Here is a 23,506-nt window from a genome sequence, read left to right as displayed (position 1 = left end):
TATTTATATTCCTGTGCGGCTCCTCTCCTTGTTGGAGTCTGTCTATCCCGCTTTGTTCTTTTTGGATCAGAGATCTTTCTGCGGCTGAGATTTCAGCCCTGATACTCAGATCAGACCATCGTCTGACTGCACATGTCCGTGTGGGCAGTATCGAGGTGAGGTAGATTACACTTTTTCCTAGTTTGTGCTTGGCCCTTCACTGGGATTTTTCATTTGTTAAGTGTTGGGAAACAGTCTGGAAATTCAGGATCAATGGTTCAAAAAGCAGGAATGTCTCAATGTGGACTTGTTCAAAAAAAAAAATAATAATAATAATCCAAAGTAAATAATCTAGATAAGACTCTTCTATTGCTTTAGTCCACAACAATATTGAGTCATGTGACAGGCACCAAGTAAGAACACAGCAGCAGTCCGCCCACTACATGGGGGAGCTACATCTCTCTACACGGAGCTCTCATCCGGCCTGGGCAGCAGCTGAGTGTGCTTCCTCTTCTCTAACATCTTGTTGAGCTCCTCTGCAAAGGAGTGGCAGAGGGGTGACGTGTTTTCAGAGTCACTCTGCCTCAGCAGCACATAACTGTTCCCGTTCATCCTCCTCAGGACGCTGGGCAGCGTAGCTGACAGCCCGTTGGAGAAGTCGCACCCCGGAGAGGAAAGCTGTGGTGTGGGAGGGAGAGGTGGGGCTGGGGGAGGAGGCTCCTTGTTGGGTGAAGTTTGACCCCCACCAGGGACAATCTGCAGGAAGCCTCCATCTTGGATGTTGCCGTTTTGCAGCTTTGAAACTCCATTACAAATGCCGTTGCCGTTACAGTGACTAGAGATTGTCTTCAGCTCCATTTGGGAGGAGTTTCTGTGGTGTTTTCTGGCCTTGCTATGCCTCTTGCTGGTCGGGTAAGCTGCAGCCGCCGCACGTAACGAGTACTTTCCTCTGTTGCCGACTCGCAAGCAGAAGCCCACGTACACGAGGACCACAGTGAGGACCACACACAGGCCTCCGAGGATGGTGATGAGGGACAGGTACATGGCCTCCATGCTCTTGGGGGAAAGTATGTCTGAGCGGGGAAGGAGAGAAGCCAGGGGGGGCCTCTTGGAGGCAGGAAGCTCGGAGGGTCCTGGTAGGGTGGCGAAGAGGCTGTAGGTGTCACGAGCTGGCTCAACAGGTGGGGGAGGGGGCAGGTCCAGGCGGATGGTTATGTTGTAGGTGACTATGGCCACCATAATGTTGTTCTCGACAGCGTGGCAGGTGTACAGACCGCTCTGGTCTTGCCGGGCTTCGATGATCAGCAGGCCGTCGTTGCCGGTTCTGAAGCCGGAGTTGAGGTCGTATCCTTGCACCTCGTCGTCATCCAGAGTCCAGAGCGGCGTGGCCAAGTTAGAGCTGAGCTCGCACTGCAGCAGCACATCATCACCCACACGGACCAAGCGGCTCCGCTGGACAACATCTGCAACACCAGCAAACCCACATGTTGAAAAACACACTGAGAAAAGTCTGATTTCACAAGAAAACTTACAACTGAGCCTCTCACACATTATATATGTTAATTCCTTCGATTAAATTTATCAAAGCCTGTCCAGAGTTACTGAGGCATGAACTCCGATTGCAAATCTTTAATTCCTGCCATCATATTACCTCGTACAGAGAGAGAACGAGGGGGCAGACGATGCTACATTTTATCAGATTGAAATTGAGAAGTGAGAGAAGGCATTTGCCTGCCTTGAATATCAAACAGATTTCTCTCCAGAGGTGGCAAAAATGTGATTAAAGAAGGGAGGAGAGGATTTTGCCAACACAGTGCGCATAATCAACTTTTAAAGAGGCCTTCATGCTGTCTGATGACAACTATGCATCTTTTGAGTCCTTGCTAACGTTCTCTATTTTTAATCTCCCTTTCATGCATTAAAAGCAAAGTTTTTCTAAGCAGCAGATGAGATTTCTGCGTACCATCTTGTGTGTTCTCACAGCCTATGCTGCCATGCTGGATGTCCTGGATTAAAGTGGATCTGAAAAGAGGGAGAAAACACGACAATAAACACATTTGTTTTGTCACTCAAACAACAAATATCCTGTATTTATAGTGAAATGTCTATTTTTTCCTGTTTTTATTGTGCTCTTTCTGAGCTATACATATCTTTTCTATCATTTTTGCGTCTATAACTGCTTTCCACTGAGTAAGCAAATCTGTCCAGATTAATCAGCACACATCTGCATGTTATGTTTACTATCACAGGCGGCGTCAAGTTCTGCCAGCATTGTGGTTATGCAACGGTTCTGAGAGCTGACACTGTGTCATGGTGATCCTTGAGGTTACTGAAGTCAAACACTCAAAAGGGCACCTGCAGCACTTTAATCACCTGATCCAAGCACAAACACACTCACCTGTTTGCTTGTTTCATTACGTCCACACACTCTGCTCCGTTCCAGGCACAGTGAGGGTCTCTGGCAAAGATGCAGTCATAGCAGGAAGTATATCTGCGACAGTAAGAGAGCGGAAGCTGAGCCACACCTGATGGAGACCCCGCGTACACACTCATCTGGTGGGAGAGAAAAGATTTAAACACTGCAGGAGAGACTATTCACATAATGTGTGTGTGTGTGAGACAGAGAGAGACATGCTACCTGTTTTGCAGATATCAGGAGATTGTTAACAGGCTGTGAATCTTCAAACAGTTGAAGCTCTTCAATAATGTGCAGCTGACCTTTGATTTCCACGGCTTTGTGCAACCAGCCATCATCTGGGTGACACATGTGAAAAAGGAAAAACGTTTGAACTAAAGGACCATGCAAACATGAAGTAGTCTGTGCTGCAAGCTAAATGTAATGCATGTCCGTCAGTAACAGACTTCAGGTTGATGTCCTACATTTTATGCAACTTTTTATTATCATTCATTTCAGTATGCAATCTTGCAAAAATTAGCAAATGACCTCTTATTTGCTTTAAGTCTTATCACTGTTACAACATAAGCAGAGTGCCAGTGGTTTCATGAAGTTTGATGTGGAAATATGGAGTCTTATACAAACAGTAAGAACAAAATAAAACAACAAATGTCTTATGTCATTGTTTTGTTTGCAATCACTATCTTGTAGGTTCAAACCTTGCACGTAAAAGCCAATAACCTCTTGAACCTTGTCACATTTTTACTCACTGTGGGCTTATTTGTCACTGCAATATAAAGTCCTGACCTCTATGGAAACAAGACAACCATGGCTAGATGGCTAGAGGGAACTCAAATGTGTCTTTGGTGAGGTTAAATGGTAAGGTTAATGGTTAGAATGCCATAAATCAGAAAGAAAGAAAGGGAAAGTTGACATTTTTTCAAGTGCCTACAGGTGTTATTAGCACTAAAAAAAAACCAAACAAACAAAAAAAACAGTGGCTTTACATACTATACATATTTTACCATCCCAGGGCCCCAGAATTTCTGTCATTTAACTGTTGGTTGGAACTGAGTCAGTTGTGGCTTCCCAGTTGTGTCACACAATTTTTAATTTTGTTTTTTACAGAATCTGGTTAGACTAAACAAATATTTAGTAGCCTCCTGACTGGCTGAATGGCACATCACACAAGGGGTAAGAAGGCAACAATTATTTCTGTTTTTAAAGTTTCTGGTTCTGGTAAATGTTGTCATTTTGGCAGTAGTCCAGAACGTAACCCCGTATAAAACCACATTTTGGCAGATTTAGCTACTTTTAAAATAAGCCAAGCCCTCTATTTCTAGTCTTTATGTTAAACTAACCTTCTGCTAGTTGTAGCTAGTTAGAAAACAAAACACAGTATTACACAGATTGAACTATTAATACCTGATACGAATTCATACACACCTGTTCCCATATATAACACATTGTATGTTTGTCCATCTAATCCCTGGGTCATGTGTACAGCCATCTGTGTGTAGTCTGTGGTCCTCCTGAACAAAAGGGGGCGTCTGTCTGAAGGCTGCACCTGCTGGGACATCAGAGGATGCCTCCTCACAAAATCCAGCACATCGTCAGGCAGGGAGGTGGAGACGTTTATGCCCCTGGCCCTCAGTGCATCAGTGATACACTGTTGGGGGGAAAAAAGCCAAAGAGGGGTGGGGATGATGAGCAAGTAACAAGGCACGATATGGGCTGCAGGGAAAAAGAGCTATCTTTTGGCTCATTTGTTATAAACTTGTCTTTAAATAGAGGCCAAGACTGGAAGGCTGGGAGGATGTCATGAGGCTTAGTGAGACGGTCTACTGGGTAAACTAGAGGATCAAGAAGAAAATGTGAGCCTGTGGAAGACTGTGTCAAGGGAAAATGCGACTTTTCACTTAGATTACAATGAGTCCATGTGAGTTTGGCAGCCAGCTTATGCTGACATGGGGGTGACTCAGCTCTCTCTGCACCTGACTAAGGAACAACTTTCCTTTCTATCTTTGTCCTTTTCAAATGACTTCAGCCCAGTCCTATAAGAGGCTTTCACGCTCACAAGTTAAAACCCTTGACCATTTCTCCTTTTCAATTTAATAGCAAAGTTAAAATTAAGTCCTACAAAGTGTTGAAGTGACACTGCAGTGGATAATGTCTGCTCCTGCTAGTGATGCCACGGCCCTAGCTGCTGCACTAAGCCATTGTCGCCAAAGCTACGAGCTGGAGTTAATCGCCATGGAAATGGGTTTCAGTGACATAAGCTGGTTGTATTTTGAGCCTCATGCTTGAGGCTGCCACTCATCGTCCCTATCACTTTCCCTCCATCTTTTCCTGAGCTTTGTCCCTTTAAGCATCTTCACTTTGGATCAGTTCCATCGGTTCTCTATTTGGGTTTCTACTTCTTGGAGGTTGAAGCTGAGGGAGATGGTATTTCTGTGCTTCATCTCATGTTTAACAGGCTGTGCTGCCTGCATGTGAAGATATGTGTTTACCGTTCCAGGTCGTGGTTCAGGGATCTTTCCAGTGTATTCCTTCCACTTAGAGCCCGAGTCCTGGGTCTCCATGTAAGGTCCTTGAAAGGCCTCTTGGACTTCAGGCAGAGAGAACCGACACACTGCAGACGCCTTCACGTTTTTCCTGAAGACATCAACTCACACAGTGAGAAAGACCAGAGCACAATCCACGAACAATAACAGCAATAAACCCAGGGTTGCCATAGTGACAGCAGTAGCAGTACAGTAGATCAGTGGTTCACCTAGTCAAAGCGATGGAAAGAGACAAACGGGAGGGAAGCACAGGAGAGGGGGGAGGGTTCAAACACCGACAGAGATAGTATGAACTGATTAGAAGTCATACATCTCTGAGAAGAGTAGGGGGGAAGGAGGAGAAAACAAAATAGTTTCAGAGAGGTGTAGAAGGAGCTGAGGTGAGAGAGAGGAGACAGGGAGTTGGAGAGGAGACAGCAGCATCCCAACGGAACAAAAATTCAGAAGATAATCATCGTTTACATTTCTGCATAACGACACATTTTGCTTTGTCATAAAACTTGAAACTTTGATTCCTGCAGTCAGGGTATCCGGTGGTTCAGTTACGCTGTAGGGGGAATTTTGGTGCATATTTTGTGTCCAAGTGTTCCTTTATGAGGAAAAGTCACTGCAAATCAATACACAGTTGCGCTGAATGATCATGTTTATCATATGATGGAACATTGATATCCTAACGGGAGTGGTGTCTTCAACCATATTACAGACGGCTAGGACATTTTGGAGTGATGTGATAGACATTGCTCTACATTTCCATCATTTAAACACCAAATGAAGGACATTTTTTTTGGCTGAACAGTGTTCCAGGAGAGTACCTGAGACTTGAAGCTGGTCTGAAGACACATAGTAGCACAAAACCTTACAAAGACACTTAATGCTGTTTTGGTTTTTTCCTTTAATTTCCCTTTTGTCTGTATTAGAATCTTTGTTTCATAGTCATGACATTGGACCTCAGTTTATTATTGCTGTCTATGATTGGCATTTTTATCCGCAATGGTCCTTTACTTTATTTACATGCCTCACTGTGTAGTTGTTCTTCTGCATGAGGGGATAGACAGGAAAACTATGAATGCACTTAATTCTATCTTATTGATAAAAGTCTCACTATTTGCTTTACGTAACACCATGTGAGAGCTAAACTGGGTAACTGCTTACGCACAACAAATACCGCCAACAGCTGCTGCTTTACATTGAACCTATTGAACTGGAAAGGCAAAGGCAGTGGTTGATTACGAAACATTAGTTAACCATTATTGTTCAGATATAAAGATATAAAGCAGTAAATTACTTTGACAGGTAACCATTTTAATTCCATTTAAAGAGCAGTGACGGCAAGCTGTTAGTTCAAGAGTAACAGTTTCCAGAAACCAACTTTGCTGTGCAGACGGATATTTTAACCAATTCTCTTATTAAAACAATATATCTTGGTAGTGCTGTAAACAGAGACACCAGTTGCTCCTCGGACTGCTTAATGAGTGTATGCTGTTGTATTAAACCACTTGCTGTTGCCCTGGTAATCACAGGTCTCACTGAATAAACAAGTGAAATCTTGATTCCAACTTTCTAAAGGCCATGTAAATCTGCATTTTTAATTAATTCTCTCCTCAGACTTCTGTAAAACTCTACCGACTAACTTCCCAACATCGCTGGGATAAAGAAGTTCTCTGGGCTTTGTTTCTCTCCTCTCTTTCATCTCGTTCCTTCCTGTCTTCTTCGATTGTCTTAATGTATCGATTGCTGCCTTTCATCTCTGTCTCACTCATTTACATTTGCAACCTCAAAGCCCCCCGTCAGCCGGAGATCTTGACAACACACAAATTCCCACTTACCACTCCAGGCCAAAGATGCCATAGAAGACCGTGTCCTGTGGTGTGCGTCCAGGCATAACGAACACGCTGCGCAGCATGTTGAAGTGGAAGTCATACTCAGGCAGAGAGCAAGTCAACCTGGTCTTGAGGAAGGACGTCCAGCGTTTCTGGAGAGTTAAGTGGCCTCCTCGGTCGCCCTGAGGCAAGAGAGATGGAGGAGGGAGGAGAGGGGGAGGAGGGAGAAGACAGGGTCATATGAGGTAAGAACCTGAATAAAGGAAAAACAGATTTGGCTCAAGGTGGCACACAAGAGGCTGTGAACCTCCTGAAGAGTGCAACAGATGGTGAGAGAAAGCAATAACGATATATTCAATAAGGTTATGGCTTCCCATAGGTAAGACTCCCCACTGTAATCTACAGGTTGTGTGAGGGTGGGTTTGTCCTCAGCAGGCTGAAAGTACTCGCTGTGGAGTGAGCTTCTAACTGGAAGTGACAGCTACACAAACAACCCATGAAAACACATCTCAACTCCCATTCATGATTAAAAAAAATGTTCTGACAGGTTCACAGTGGAAAAACTTGACTCAGGGCCACGATTCTTTTGGAAACCAAGCAAATGACATCACCTTGCCTTTTGATTTCAACTTTAAAATGTATTCAGCCTGTAGCGAAATGCAAATGTCACATACGCCGCCACAAGGCATTTCTATAAAGATGAAAACACAAATATGCCGCCATGCTTTCAAGGAGAGCATTTGTGCGCCGACTTCATTTTAGGGAGGAGAAAACAACAAGGTTATAACACTGTACAGCTGGCTCTTGCCATTTTCAACCTCTTCCAGGGCAGTAGGAGATGTAAATCATTCACATTTCAGGCAGCGGCGGATGCTAAACAGTCTGTGTCTCACCTGCAGTCATCCATCCTTTCACTCTGAGCCACACTGACTCAGCAACCAATTCATCAGCTGCACAGTCTGCTCCTCTAATTACAATGGGGCCATGTTCCAAATGCATTCCCCATCCAGCCCCTCATCTATTACAGTGCCCTCTCCGATCATCAACGAAGCCTTCACTCAAGCTAGCCTGATGCAAGGTTTCGTTCCCTGTTGCAAAATGTTTCCTGCATGTCTTTTTAATCTGCGCTCACCTTACAAACCCGAGCTACTCGAGCCACCCTGCTGCGGCTGTAGGTTGTTGTCTGTTCTTGGCTCGTCTCAGTGAAGAAGAAGTAGATCTTATCGTCATCGCCGGTGCTGCTGCCCAAACTCTCCCTCACAAGTGCTGAACCCACGAAGTCTGCCTCTGCAAGAGGGAGAAAAACATGCTTTGACTCACACTGTGCTTTTATTTCTTGTCAGATAAAGGTTTGTTTTTTTTTTCACCTCGTGAAGCAATTAGTTGCTGACAGTGGCATGAACCTGTAATACCATGAAAGTCTGTATTGCATGTGTCTTCTTAACAACTTAATATTCAACCAGTAGAAACTTGCCAAAATAAAAATAAGGTGAGAAGAAATGCACCTGCCAGTAAACACTACACACTGAGCAGTTGCATATTTATAACATGAGGGGAAAGACATGACACCACCAGTGTTACAGGACAGATGCTGAAAGCAAAAGGTGAAGCAGAAGACGATTACATGCTTTAGTAAGCTGTGAAACATCAGAGTGAGCCAAGCATTTTAATACGTTTTTGAATCATTTCAACCCAAAACTGCATTTTTAAAGGAACGTGTTAGCAAGACTACGATACAGTGATGCTATTGGTTCTCTGAAGCTATTCTCAGTTACACCTATGCTTTCGCTTCAAGGATACACATAATTTCAAATAATGTTCCTATGAGGTTAAAAAGTATGCTTTGAGGATGTTGTCAATGGTCATAGATTATGTTACAAGATAAAAAAGAAAGAACAATCTCAAACCAACATTCAAACAATGTTTAATGATAAAGTAATGTATGAAAGGCAGGACATTTTGACTGCAATATTCTCTGGATGTTTTGGGGATGTTGTTGCAGTACCACATTATAGCATGCTCTTTTATACAACAGCCCCACAATGTTACATGATAATAAAGGAAGGACATTCTCAATGCCTACTAAAAACATTACTAGAACTTTACTAGAACATTTTTAGGACAAAGAAAAATGTAGCTGGATTGGCAGGTATAATGTTTGCTATGTTGACTATCTTACTGGATGGTGTAGAAAAATTAAGATTCTGACCTGATAATGGTGTTAATGTCACAATGCTTGTTTAAAAGTTATCCAAAATATCACAATTAATCCTAATGGGAAAATGATTGCCTGAACCAAATATATTCCATCAAGGTGTTATCAAGATATTTCATTCAAACATCACACATCAACTGAAAGGAAAAGTCAGGGGATGACCAAAGTTGTTAAGATGCATTGCCTTGGAAACCATGAATGTCTGTACAAAATGTCATGACAATTGTGCAACGATTGTTCAGCTACTTCAGCCAGCACCAAAGTGTTCGACTGACGGCCCGGGTCTAAAAAACAGTTGTCAGTTCATGTAAAACCAAGTCGTATTGTTCTAAGAATTACTCAAGCGATCGGTAGTAGGTGTAATGAAAGTTAATGCATTATTGATCCACTGAAGCTGAATCAGTGTGTAAGTTGCTGAGGATACTCCAGCAGAGTACATGATAACTTGATAGCTCACTTGCTCACCAAACCTCCGTCCACTTGCTCCTGTCCTGCCACCCAAACATGCTAAAAAGGGCTTACATCATTCCAGGAGAATAACTCACCATTCAGCCAGCGTGTGGGAGCATCTTCTGTCTTTAGTGTGGGAGATGGAGAGTTGCGGCGGATATCTGGAAAGCTCCTAAACTCATACTGGGAAGCCGTATATATCTGCTGGTCTGGAGGAGAGATGTGGTTTGTCAGGTGCTTCAGTGGTTAAATGGAAGTGACTGACAACTGTTTTTAGCCAGCTTACCTATAATGAGGGCAGTGTAACCTGTTGTTGGGCCATAAGGACATTTGTCTTTGCCCTCTTCAGGCTGAGATGACATCACAAACCTCTCTTCATCCTATGCAGGTAAAGATGTTTGGGTAACAAGATGAAAAACACTTAAGTTCATCTTGGATTTCAAAAATATATAGAGATCTCAAAATATTTTCAGCTAGCACAACATGCAATTATACTGTACTTGCACTGCCACAGAGGAAATGTATGTGTTATGCATGGACATACTATGTATGCACAGAGGGGACTGAAGGCATGAGTCCCACACATGTAGAGATGAGTTGAGTTGAACCTCTGGAGGAAGCGGATGTGATTAAAACATTCCGTCTGAAAGGAGAAGGAAAAAATATATATATTACAGTGAGGGATGAATATCAGTACATAGAGAACAAAACACAAAAAGATGAAGAGGAAGTACTGAGACTGAAAGAACTACTAAGTGCCTACCTTATTGTCTTTTCCCTTGAGCACGCACAAATGCTTTTGCTTTGGGGAGGCCTCCCACTCAATCTATAACACAGCAGATAACATACAGTGAGACAGAAAGAGAACACTCAGAGATGAATGAGTTCATATCACTGACTTGCATAAACTCTTTGGCAAAATCACAGATCTGACAGTAGATAAACAAGCGGATGGAAATTTTTTTTTTTGCTTTAATAATTCATACTTTAGGAATTTTGTCTCTTTTGTGGCAAAGAAAGTCGGCTTAGCTCATTTGAATTTCAAGTATAGCAGGAGAAGGAGGAGTGGCTGCAATGAACGCACACAGGCCAGCAAATTATATCTTATGACACAGGCAACTGTTTTATTACCATAATTAGCAAAACAGCTTAATGTCAGTCTGTTGTCAGGTATAGCAACAAACAAAGCAGCAAGTCAAAGGAGTTTTTCAGCTTCTATGATGTTGCAACCAGCCGAGGACAAAAATCATTATCAAGCTATGATTTCGACTGCCGTTGATTTAGTGAAACCTGTTGTCACTTGAGGTAATGAAGACAACATCTTCCTGGAGTTGTGTTTGAAATGAAACTGGATGAAGACAAACAGTTTGGGAGAGAAATGAAGGAAGCTACTGTGTGAACCTGGAACAGCCATCTCTAAACAGAGAAAGGGGTCTACTATACCACTTCAATGTACTTATAATGCAGCCCTGAGATCTCTCTGCAAAAAGTTTCACCTCCAATAACATCTTGAGTCATCCCTAACCTGGCAGTTCCACAACCATTCACACCTGGAGGCATGTGAGGGGTGTTAATGGGCCATTAGCCATGTAATTTGGAAGAGAGAATAAATACCTGAGACTCTCTATCACTCAGTTAGAGCTGAAGAAGCCTCTTGGATGAAGGTGAAACACATCATTAGACAGACTCTTATGAAGAAGACGAAGACCCTGATTAAAATTCAACATCTTCTTTATAAATAATGGCAGCTATACTTACACTGAAGCAAATGTGTTTTCTCCTTAAAGTACGGCCTGTCCTACTTTTATAGATTTTACAATTCATAGACATGCATGAATCAGGTCTTGTAACTGTCTTGTGCAGTTTTCACAACCCCTCAAACAAGTGCAGTAATGACAACTGACAATACATAATTCTGTGTAGACTGCTGAGTGAAGATAAATTTAATGAAAACAGCTAAAAACACTGCAGCTATAAATAGTATGAAAAATTTGGTCTGACACTGACAACGACGATAAGAAAAAAAAACAAATGAGAAAATCCTCTCACAATCATCAACCAAGTTATTTGAACCTGCAATATTGCACAGAAGAGTAGCTTATGTGTTCAAACAGACACTTTGTTATGACTGTCATCTCAAACTTGTGCAGAAACACTGTTTAACCCACAGACTTTAATAATAAGAATATAACAAGATGTGACAAGAATATGTACAAAATGCCAAACATTGAGAGTTTCGCATTTGGCAGAGTTTTAACCTTTTTGGCTGAATTGAAGGCTGTGTTTACACAAAGATAGGAGACAAGAATGGAAACACACTGAAAATGTCAGTAGTAAAACAGCTACAGCATCTACATTCACCATTTTTTTCATGCCATGGTTTTTTTTTTTTTTTTTTTCATAAAGTTGTGGGAAACCATAATGGAGTGAAAAAATAGCCCACAGTGAGTAAAAATGTGACAGGAGCAAAAACAAGGTACAGAGGGTGAATTCTGAGCCTAAAAAGTAGGATACATACTGGCAACGCTGGGCTGAGGTACATAGTGTGTTATGCTAATTATTGAATTAATGAGAGACTACTTCTGTGGTAACATACGTGGATGATATTAATATGGGATCTATTTAAAGTTACAGTGAAAAGATACAGTCGTCGGTTCTTCAGTTTTATTCTCATCAATATATTAATTTATGCAACGAGATGCTCCTGTGGTGTGACAGTGAGTTATTCTGTTTAAAACAATACGACTACACACACAAACGCAGAAACACACAAGGGGCTGACAGGGGAATAAATACTTTTGGCTAAAAACGAAATGTTGTTGCCACACAAAGTTCCTGCATTGTGAAATGCAAATGACGCTGTGGCAGTGTTAAAGATATGGAAGAGCACAGAAACAAACAAACTCACGGTGAGAGCAGAGCTGGCTGAGATGTCAGAGGCATTGAGGGCGAACACAACCCCCCGGGCCCCGACGTAGAGACGCTCACTGTCAGCCTCCAGCAACATGGTGCTGTAGTTGACTGCAGAGGAGTGGAAACGTCTGCAACCCTGGAGACCTGAGAGAGGAGAGGAGAGGAGAGGAGAGGAGAGGAGAGAGGCATTGTTGTTAATGAAGGTGACCTTTTCTAACCCCCTGACACTGCTTCTGCTATGTCTATTTATGCAAAGAAGCTCCTAATGCCCCCTTAAAAAACACACAAATCTCAGACATTAATATGCCACACATGCTCTTCTTTCTTTAGCGGCTGAATCAGTGGTCTGATATCTGGTATAATTTTCCGTTCAGTGTAGGATTGGTGGAGTTTCAGAGATGACACACTCAGAGTCAGTGGGAGAAAAAATGATGACGTCAACCCAGTTTAGGCGTCGTTTTCTTGTGCGATTTTGGACAATACTAATGGTTTTGTATATCTGTCTACACACATTACCACCTGGGTATATCTCAGCACAAACACTGCCCGATGCTGCTATTGATTATGGTCTGTCTCTATGGGAACAACCGTAGGCTCACAAATACCATTTTTCAGAGAAAAAGCTTCCTCTGTTTACAATCATATTTCCTACAACACTACATAAGTTGACTTCCTTATTAGCTGTAGGACTTCTGGACTGATTACTGCATTGTGTACATGCACTTACAAACAATCTGTATTGTCATCTATGTGTCCATGTGATAATGTGAGCAAAAGATAGCAAAAAAAAAGAAAAATTTCACACACACTGGATATTCATGCACAAATACATCTCCCTAAATGCCTTTAGAAAGTCCCAGCCACCAGGGAGGGGCATATTAAAAGCTCCAGAGCGAGAGCTTTTTCAATCAAACTTGACAGTATGAGAATAAAGGGTGAAACAGAATTTCATCTTCTGTGATGGATTTCTCGCTGTATTATTTTCGAACGCTGGTGCAAAGTGGTGAGAAGACCTTGTTCTTTGATTCTGAGGGACTTCCTTTAATCTCTGAGATTCTTTTTTTAGACTGTGAGAGAAAATTTCTTCTATTCAACTCGACTGTACTGCAGCTGCACAAAAAAACCTTACATAGCTGTACTGTTTAGCTCGGAATAAGAAAAATACACTAACAAAACCAAAAAAAAACATAATAGATATCACACAATACCTTTCAGGAAATAATCACCAACGTTCCAGGTCATTTGTGAAGGTAATTCGTTAATGAATATGATTTCTATCCAATGAGATTGCATACTTGTGTTTTACTCTGGTCTTAATGTTAAGCTAGTTCATCAGTGTGCTAACAATTGCTTGTTGCAACAAACATGGAGTGTAACAGTGGCTGAAATGTGGAAATATTACAAAAGGCTGTTTTTCACTGCAGGAATGTACAAGCCATTTTAGGGTGTTTGAGAGAGTTCTGACCACAAGAACCGTAACTGTAGAACATCTTTTTGGGACTGCTTTTGGGGAAGATAAAAGCATCTACTCAGAGCAGGTACTTCTGAGGGTAATTTAAAAAAAAAAAAAACAGCTGTATGGCTCAAAGAAGACAAATATTGATTGGCTAAACATTTAGACACTTTCTGAACTTGATAATAACCGCCATGTTATGTGCCTTTGTCGGTCGCCTCATCTACATGGAGTCTTCATTCTAACATCGCCATCAGCAATGGAAAATTCACCATATAGGCTAAAATAAACTCTCCATTGTTTTGTTTCCTTATGTGCTAATAAAACTGGAGGGAGTCCCCTCAATAGTATATCTAATCTGCCACAAATTTGGTGATTCTAGCATCATGATTGTAAGGATTATCAGCTTTTCTTTGTTTTACATACAGTAGCACTGATAAGACATTGGATTTTATCTCCACTCTGAACAATAAAAGGATTATGCTTATCCCACACAGCTCCAATAAAGAAAGAAGAAGGCCGTGAAACACACAACACGCAGACCCTCACTACTTTCTGTGGATTTCTGCGGTTTGAGGTTTCTTTGCTTTGTGTACATGTCCCCCATCCAGCTCCCCAGGCTATATTGGGATGCATCTGTTTGACAGAACACAATACTAATGAGGTTCAGTCACACAAACACTCAGCAGCAGAGACATACTGTACTGCGCAGCACGAGCACACACACTAACAGAGCACGTTATAAAGTTGTCTGCAGCAGTCATGAGATGCTGGACAGTTACGTAAGGTCTAAACATACAATCTATCAGGACTCCACTAAGCTTGGGTAAACATTGCACCAGTGTCAACACACGCACATACACCAGTGAAAAAAACAGAACCTCTAGGCAACCCCAGTAACACTGCCACAGGACTGTAACTATGTGAAGCTAAGTCATACTTTGGAGTGTAATTAAAACATTTGACGTGACTGATGCGGAGCACGTTTCGCTATCAGCTGTGGTAGAATTGTGACAGCAATGAAGCCGCATAAACACAAAAGGCAGCCACATTTCAGGCCCATCAATGAGCACGGTACCTAAACAGAAAAGTGTCAGACTTCCTGCATTCTCAGCCAATCCACTTCCCCCTGAAGACTGCATGGTTATCAAGTAAGCTGTCATTAAGATTCCTATCAGCTGCTGAGAAACACAATCCACTCTGCTCACTTCAGCAGCAGCAGCAGCAGAAGCAGTCAGTTCCCATCCCAAGCTGCTCTTGGGCGATCAGGTGTCGACTTTTTTTTTCCCCCGTTATTCTCGGCAGGAGGAAGAAGAGTATTATCTGTCTGGGATTTTCAGAACAATAACTTTTCCTACGTGATGTGAGTGTCTCATTGTGGGTGAGGACGATGCATTATAGCGCAGACAATGTCTACACTTCCTCGGTGTAATCCAAGCATTACGACCCACAATAGCCTGTGTGTGCGTGTGAGGGCCTGACAGCTGGAGCCAGGTAACTCAAAACAACCAAGCTGAGAGCGTGACGCAGCACCGGGAGATTTATCTGGGCTGTATTACAATGAGACAACATCCCAAAGCACATTTTATCTTCAGCTTATGAGATCATGCAAGAAAAAGGTACGTTTGAGTTCGTCTGGAAGGAAAGAAAAGGTGTGAGCACAGCAGCGAGAGGAGCCCAGATGATATTATTTACTGAGCAAACACTTGGAGGGACCTCAGCTGATCCACACAGTACACTGTGTTCAGGGACGGACACACACACACACACACACACACACACTCACTGAACCTCCAGGTATTAGACTGTGACGTGACAGTCTTACATGCAAACTCATACTTGAGCGTCGGGCCTGTTTACGGTTCAGAGTGTTCTGACGTGCAAACAAACTGTTGGTACTGAATAAAGAAAAGTTAAATCTGTTGACTGTCAAAGTGTGGGAAGTTCTCAAAATACTTGGCAGGTTGAAAAAAGGGGTGCTGCAATACACAAGGACTGGCAACATGATGTTAATGATATTTTAAAAAATGAAAAATTATACAGGGGTGGCCATGCCTCAGGTGGTAGAGTAGGTTGTCAACTAACTGTAAGGCTGGTGGCTCAATCTTTAGACCCCTCCACATCCAAGTTAGCCCTGGTGGCAGGCAAGCAGCAGCTCTGCTCCCACTGGTGTATAAATGGGTGAATGGGAAACCTTACTATGGTTAATATTGTAAAAAAAAAAAACAAATCCAGCACCCCAGCACCAGTATCTATCTTATTTGACACTCCAACATAGGAACAGCATGCAGTATTTCTACAATCACAAAGTCTCTCTTCATCTCCATTCATATTTGAAGTGGAATTCATTTACTTAAAAAAGCGACAAAATGTACAATAAACGGGTATAGATGAATTTTGAATTTTTTTTAAATTTATGTGGCTACAACAATCATGTCAATCGGACATCACGACAGCCCCAATTTGAAATCACCGGGTAAAAATGTATGTTGATGCATTACCAGTTTTCACTCTTTTTAACAACCTGCTCCCCCTCCCTTTTTCCAGCTTTTAGCCTTTCAGCCACTAAAAGACTGAGCTGAAATCCATCAAATTTATAATCCTTAACATAATAATCCTTTCCCTCCCCTATTCTTTTTTGCCTTATTCAAGAGGAGAAAAAGCAAACTTTCATTGTAGAGAGAACAAGTGTGAGTGTTTGACGATGTGTGTGTGTGTAGATGTGTAATTTTTTCTACCACACACGGATTTGGAGGCTTTGCCTTTAGGTTGCTAAGAAACACAGCGATTAAAGGGATTAGGGGTAAGTTTGCATATCGAAGTTTTCTCATCAGGATGAGGGAAGCAAAAGTAGCGAAGACTAGAAGTGAGGGTGATATAAAGGAACAAAAAGAGGGTAGTGCAACCATGAAAAGTAAAAACTCATAAAGAAAAGTTAAGTTAAAGAGAAAGAGCTTAACTGCACAGCCAGCGAGATGGACAGATAGAGGAGGGGGAGTGCACCAGAGAGCGATGGGGCGGCAGAGATAGAGGTGAGTCATGTAGGAGGACCTGCAGGCTGGATTGATTTACAGAAACTGAGATAAAGGTAACACGAGGAGTAACAGGGGGAGAAAAGACAGATAATGAGCGTAAGTAGGCGATGTACTGTGAAAAAGACAACTGTTGAGAAAACGAGATAAGAACATGGATATTGTTCCACAAGTGGATCTAGTAAAAGAAGCACACTTGGGCGCGAGTCAAAGTGGAGATGTGAGAAAATTTCTTTCACACGTCTATGTCTCAACAAATAAAGTCCAGGACCAGATAAGAGTCCTGCTTGAAGGATGCACGCCTCCCCACACATGCACAAAAGAAAAATGCTGTATACGACCGTCTTGCGCCATAGTACAACAGTTGTCATGGTTACGGTGCTTCTCAACTAGTGGTGTCAGACTCCAGGGATCCAGGAGTAAGCACTTCACTCATCTGCCTCTGTCTCTGCATCACCTCAGGCTGCATGCCATCACTCACGACGTAAGTAAATAATAATCACAGCTTGATAAGGAAATATCATCACAGCTGACAGAAGAGGCAGACGAGTGTATATTCCATTCAGTGTGCACACAAAGGACATGAAGAGGAGTGAGAGGAGTCTCAGGACTCATGTGGGATGAAAAAAAAAATGAAAGAGAGGAAAGAGATGGAAAACAAAAAAGAAAGAAGAGCGAGGCTTGCAGCGTCAAGAAAAGAGGAAGACAATGAGCAGGTCAAGAGCTTTTTTGTAGAAGTATATTGTTAAAAACTTGACAGCTACTATTACTATTGTTGTTTGAATGTAAAGCACTTCGTCACAATTTAGCAACAAAAACATGAGTCACCTTCAGGTATTTAACGCCATCACGTCACTGGTGACTCACTTGAGCTATGTAGTTCAAAGCAACTTAATGTTTGTCAACATAGACAAGCTACACATTGTTCGAGCGACTAGACTTTCCACAGTTCAACAGTTCAGTCCCATAAAGGTTAGGGTCTAGAGGTCTGGAATGTCATACATATGAGGTTGACAAGATGTAGAAGGTATGTGGTGATTTGCATAGTTGTGGCATAAAGTGTGTCCTAGTTACTGGTATGTAAATGTGACGTATTTGAACTGGTGTAGTTTAAGTTGTGTTTTAGCCACATGCCAAATAGGCAGAAACCATATGTTACCTTTTAAATGTACTCTCACATGTGCATTTTGGCCTTACCTGTTATAAGCTATACCATTTGTGTTTTCAGTTTAATTGAATCTTATTTATCTAGTGCCAATTCAAAATGTAAGTCTTCTCAGGGCACCTTATAACACTATAATATGGAAAGAAACCCAATGGATTTCTCACTAGTGTGTCAAATTGTAAAAACACCATGAAAGGGGTGGATGTTAACTTTGAAATAGTTCTGCAATTTAGGGTAGAATTGAGAACTGAGAACTGTTGAGAATTTGGTAGTAATGAGATACACCACAAACAGATTTTTTTAACAACACCATCTGTGTTTTTGGGTCAGTCCTTACCGCTGCTCAACACGGTGATACGTGGCGTCACATCCAGGTCCGACGGCGTCCTGAACGGGTAACCAGCCGCCGCAACACACCAGCAGCTCAGCAGCAGGAGCCGCAGCGCAGAGGATCGAGCTCCACGCATCTCCACTGAGCGCCTCATGGGACAATCGCTCTCCGACCACAGTGTATATGTATACAAAGGCATTCACGCAAACATATTCACCCGATGACTCACACACACCTCTGCACGCACACACACCCACACACCTACGCACTGAGACACACACTGGCAGCCTCTTTCACTGTGCTGTAGAAAAGACTGAAGAAACCTGAAAAGATAAAGCACACACACAAAAAGCCAACCGTGTTAGTCGTCTGTGACACCTGAAAAAGTCAGAGGAGAAGTTGAAAAAGAAGGAGAGCTGGTGCAGCAGAGTTCAAACACATTAAATAAGCTGATGTGGTGGATTACACAAGGATGACGACAGAGATATGAAAGAGATACAAAGTGCATTTGCTCAATAAAATATTGGGAGCTTTTGTAGATCAATGCTGCTCTGTGAGACCGGGCTGCCTTTGCCTGCTGCAAAGTGTGCAGTGTGTGAGCAGCTGCTGCCGAGTCTAAACACAAGACTGAAAATATCATTAACCAAACAATGACTGTCAAACAGAGCAACGTGCCGATATCACGAGCAAACACTTGAGGATTAAACTGCGATGTGGAGCAACGCGGATCGATAAGGTGTGAGACCAGTTCAAACAGGCAGACGTACCTGAGAGGAGCCGAATCCTACGAATGGAAAGATTGTGAAATATGATAATCTCTAAGATGTGTGAGTGTTGTGATATGAATGCCAATGTTGTTCCAGCAGAATAAGACCCCCTTTTGGAGGAGTGAAAGGAGTGATGGGGAGGCGAGGGGAGGGGAGGGGAGGGAGGAGGTGTGTGTGCATGTATCCCAAGCACCAGTGCACACACCAACACTGAAAATACACCGACAGACACTCTGTGGAGCATTGCCAACCTGATCCAATTTTATCTGGGGGAATGGTGACATCTCTCTTTCTCTGTGTGCTTCTTTTGAACACACACACACACACACACACACAAATACACAGACACACCTTCACACACAAATGCACACACACAAGCCCTCCAACTCCTCTCCCAGTTCCAAATGTAAACAGTTACACTCTTAAGTGCTTTCTATCAAACAAAGCTCGCCTCCAGCAACCTGAAGAGCTGAACGTCCAGAGAGCCTGCTTGTTTCTTTTATGACGCAAACCAGCACACACGTGTGCACGACCCAAATCGATTCACACACATGCACACTGAAAAAAAACAACAACAACAACAACAGGCAGAAAGGTGAAGCTATTAATACAATAGACTGTGCTCTCACAGAAAGTCCCAGCAGTCCCTCAGGGCTGACACCATGACAACGGCTGGTTTGAGCGTTGCATAATGTTACGGACGAACACAGCTGCATACAGGTGTGGACTACACTGAATGTGATGTTAACAGCAGGCAGCAGCACTAAGACAAGGAATCACAGGCCCACGTTATGTATTATACATTCAAACATACTATTACACCCACTGGACTGGAGCTATGAATGATTTCTGTTGGGCTGCTAGAACCACAGAAAGCTACACAATTATAACCCTAAACATGCAATCACAGAACAACAAGAATATACACCACACATAGGGCATACAGTCGTCCTCAAATGTATTCATACCCTCCCATTAAAGAAGAAAAACAGCTGTCACTAAAATAAGCTGAAATTGACAAAAGCAAGAATAAATAAAAATGGAATGAAAATCATGACATTTCGTTTGAATTGTGGTTCAACAGAAGTATTAAAAAACATACAAAAAAAAAAAACAGCAACAATTTTGTTGAACAACGCTTTGAGCCAATCACTGCAATCAAGTGTTTTCTGTAACTCTCAATCAGACTTCTGCACCTGTTGACAGGTATTTTGATTTTGGTCCACTGCTCATCAGCAAAGTGCTCTAATTTGTCCAGGACAGTTTTGTTTGTTTGTTTTTTTAAATTATTCTTTTCAACCACAATTCAAAAGCAATGTCTTTTTTCACTAAATTATAATTTAGCAAATTTTCACTTGTTATTACTTTTCTCAGTTTCTAACTATTTGAGTGACTTTTGTGAATTTTGCCTTTTTTTAATGGAAGGGTATGAGTACATTCGAGGACAACTGTAACTGAAACCTTTAGATTCTGGGGTCCCCATGTTGGTGGACATTAAAAGGTTGTTCTACTCTTACTGTTTTTTGTTGTTGTTCCTTTATTTCAAAAGTACCACAGTGGTGGTTTTGCATGATTTAGCCTCTTAACAAATGCAATTTACTTTACATTATTGGTGTACATTTTCTAAAACAAACTAAACAAGTTTTAAGATTAATTTTCTTCCTTCCTGTTTGGTTTCCCAGCGAAACCTACAGGAGATGTAGGTTAAATAAAGGTGAGACAGGTAATACATCACACTGGACATTTATTACTTTTTTTTTTTCTCTTTTTAATAAAATTGCAAGGCGATGCACTTGTGAGTCTGTGGACTGTTCTAACAATCAATCCGTGTTAGGCGAGCAGCCAGAAGGTATTATACTTACAAGATAAGTTGTCAGGAAGACACAATAAAAACAAGAAGTAAACAAGAACGCCCTGGAAAAGGCGATGTGAGTTTGTCATTAACTAACCAGCTGTTTGTTTTGTCATTGTACATTTAATACTTTGGGATTAGGGACTATTTGTCAGACAAAACAAGCAATTCACAAAAACGATGCAAAAATAATAATGATTAATTTATGGTGAAAACTGTTGTTTGTATGTTATTCACATTAAAAAGATTAATTCCCTGCAGCTGACTCAGAATCCACTGGAAAGAAAGAACGAGTATTAAACACAGTCCCTGTTGGCAAATTTATTACTTTAACAAAAAAAAAAAAAAGGAAGTCTGAGATAAAAGTGAAGTCAACTAAATCTTTACAGTCAAGGATTTTAAGTCTCTGCAAAGGGATTTTTTTGCTACTGTACTGGAGGGAGTGAAATTAAAGCAATGACTTATGGTTTGGATGAGTAAAGTATATGTGACTTGAAGAATTCTTAACAGTCCTCTAGAGGCTGACAAATATAAAACTCAGGATAACCTAAAAGCCACACACTGAAAGCAAAGCTGCTTTTACGAGTTCCTCAAGTGCAGCCATTTGGGGAATGCTACATTTTCCGCTAATGTTAACAACTTTTTATGGGGTTTACAGCTCTGCGTCACTCTCTAAATAGCTACGGGGGCACCAAATATTCCAGTTCTCTCTGTGGATGTCCTCCTGTACAGGTGTGTCAGCTGCCCTCCCAGTCTTGTCTAAGCTCCTCTTAAAAGGTGGCTGAGGAGGTGCACTGAGGGGCTCATTTATCTGACTCATGCACACCAAATCACTCAAATGGGCTGTCATGGTCTAAATCCTTTCAGTCAGTCAGCCGGCCACAGTGGTCCTCATGTGGTCTCATAATCTCTCGAGGATGAGGGGTCTATTCACATGGAAATGAAACAGCGAAATGACAGAAAGAGAAAAGAAAATATGAAAGAGGGGCGAGAAAGCAAAGAGGTAAAATACAGCAGAAGGTCCAGCAGTGCACAGGAAGAGCCAGTAATTGTCACATTCCCAATTCTCTGTCATCTCAAATCAATTATTCCTGACTCGCTCGCAGTAACTCTGAATGCAGAAGTGTTCAATTGTTAATTGGCCGCTGAGCGCAGCAGTCAAAACTTTGAGAAAATGTAGAAAGAGAGATGTAAAAATTAAAACGGTTCAGACCCAGAGGAAGTGACAGCGACTCCACGGCTCACGACCTAACCTTTCTCATCAGTCTTCCTCCTGATCTCCCTGCCAGCTCTCTGTCCTGTGACATCCATTCAGGGAAATGGATTTTATCAGGCAATTATACAGTGTCTATAAACCTGGCCTGAATAGAAGAGACTGGAGCGCAGTGGTGACAGCTCCATCAACAGACAACATTTGTCCCAAAGGACTCCAAACTCTCTGTTTTTTTGACTTGAATATGCGTGTGTGACAAATGGTAGAAAAGATTACAGTCAAAGCCATTGAGCTGCGCTTCAACTGACAGTCAGACTGCTTTAAAACACTCTTGTTTCACAGACAGACAAAAGGAAGCCAACTGTACTGAACTCTGTTTGTTCACAGGACTGCAGCTTTATAATCTGTCCAGTCACTTTGTGAATGGAACACTGGGCTCTTTAAAACCCACCTTTCACACTGGAGGTTTGGGTTTTTTTTTTTGACAATATGACAAAGCTGCGTCTGGTCAGTGTATTACTAAAATGTCATTTACCGTCATTTATACTTCTGCAGCTTTTTTTGTGATTCTCTCCACTCGCTCTGTGGCTTTGCCAGCCCAAACGCTGCAACAGTTCAGAGTTTAAGGCCTAAAATTCATCATTTTTCAGGCTCTAGGGAGAGACTCTCAACAACCATTACAAATCTCATTTGAGGAAACGGGAGGCTTACAGTCCATTTAGACATGTCTTAAAATGGTTTAGGAAATAAAAACTTCTCAAGCTTAGTCAAATTTATTTACAGTATGTAACTAAACTTCCAAAAGTTGCCTCGGGAGGCTTCATGAGCCGTAAGGAGCGACACTCTTAGTCCTTAGATGCTCTATTTGGTGATGAAGCTTGTAAAAAAAAAATGTATTTAATAAGGAGAAAGGGAGAAATATAAGGAGAAACAACAGAAAAGGAATCCCTCCTCCAGATATGAGGATGGGCGTGCAAACTAGAGCTGCAACTGGTGATTATTCTCATTGTCGATTTGACTATTTTCGCAATTAATCGATTAGTTGTTTGGCCTACGAGGTGCAAAATGATGGTTAGTGTTTCCCAGGATTACGTCCTAAAACATGTCACTTCACGTGCAACCCAAAGATATTCAGTTTACTGCAACAGAGTTTAAAAAATAACAAAATATTTACATTTAAGAAGCAAGGTGTTTACAAAGTTTTTATTGTTCTACAAGTTCTTATATTTATATTTTTGCAGTGAAAGGACTGCACCTTACGTTTCGTTGTTCTTGTTACAATGACAATAAAACAAATGTGAATCTGAAGAATCAGACGATTTTGATTTTTAAAAATCACTCAAACTGATTACAGACT

The 23,506-nt window shown here is 41.7% G+C and overlaps 1 protein-coding gene across 1 annotated transcript; it reads right to left on the bottom strand.

Moving 5' to 3' along the window:
• Positions 1-282: 282 nt before the first annotated feature.
• On the bottom strand, positions 283-18,589 carry LOC103360628 (semaphorin-4G-like). The gene is made up of 14 exons (XM_008286458.1): positions 18,324-18,589; positions 12,332-12,480; positions 10,187-10,249; positions 9,968-10,066; positions 9,710-9,803; positions 9,519-9,632; positions 7,891-8,045; positions 6,765-6,940; positions 4,885-5,029; positions 3,821-4,043; positions 2,618-2,733; positions 2,378-2,532; positions 1,943-2,001; positions 283-1,442 (listed from the first exon to the last, which is right to left on the bottom strand). The coding sequence occupies exons 1-14, from the start codon at positions 18,514-18,516 to the stop codon at positions 442-444; spliced, it is 2,742 nt and encodes a 913-aa protein (XP_008284680.1). The 5' UTR covers positions 18,517-18,589; the 3' UTR covers positions 283-441.
• Positions 18,590-23,506: the final 4,917 nt, after the last annotated feature.

Source organism: Stegastes partitus, unplaced genomic scaffold (assembly GCF_000690725.1).
Source record: "Stegastes partitus isolate 25-593 unplaced genomic scaffold, Stegastes_partitus-1.0.2 Scaffold455, whole genome shotgun sequence".
Lineage (NCBI taxonomy): Eukaryota > Metazoa > Chordata > Actinopteri > Pomacentridae > Stegastes > Stegastes partitus.
This window is presented reverse-complemented; position numbering and strand designations above follow the sequence as displayed.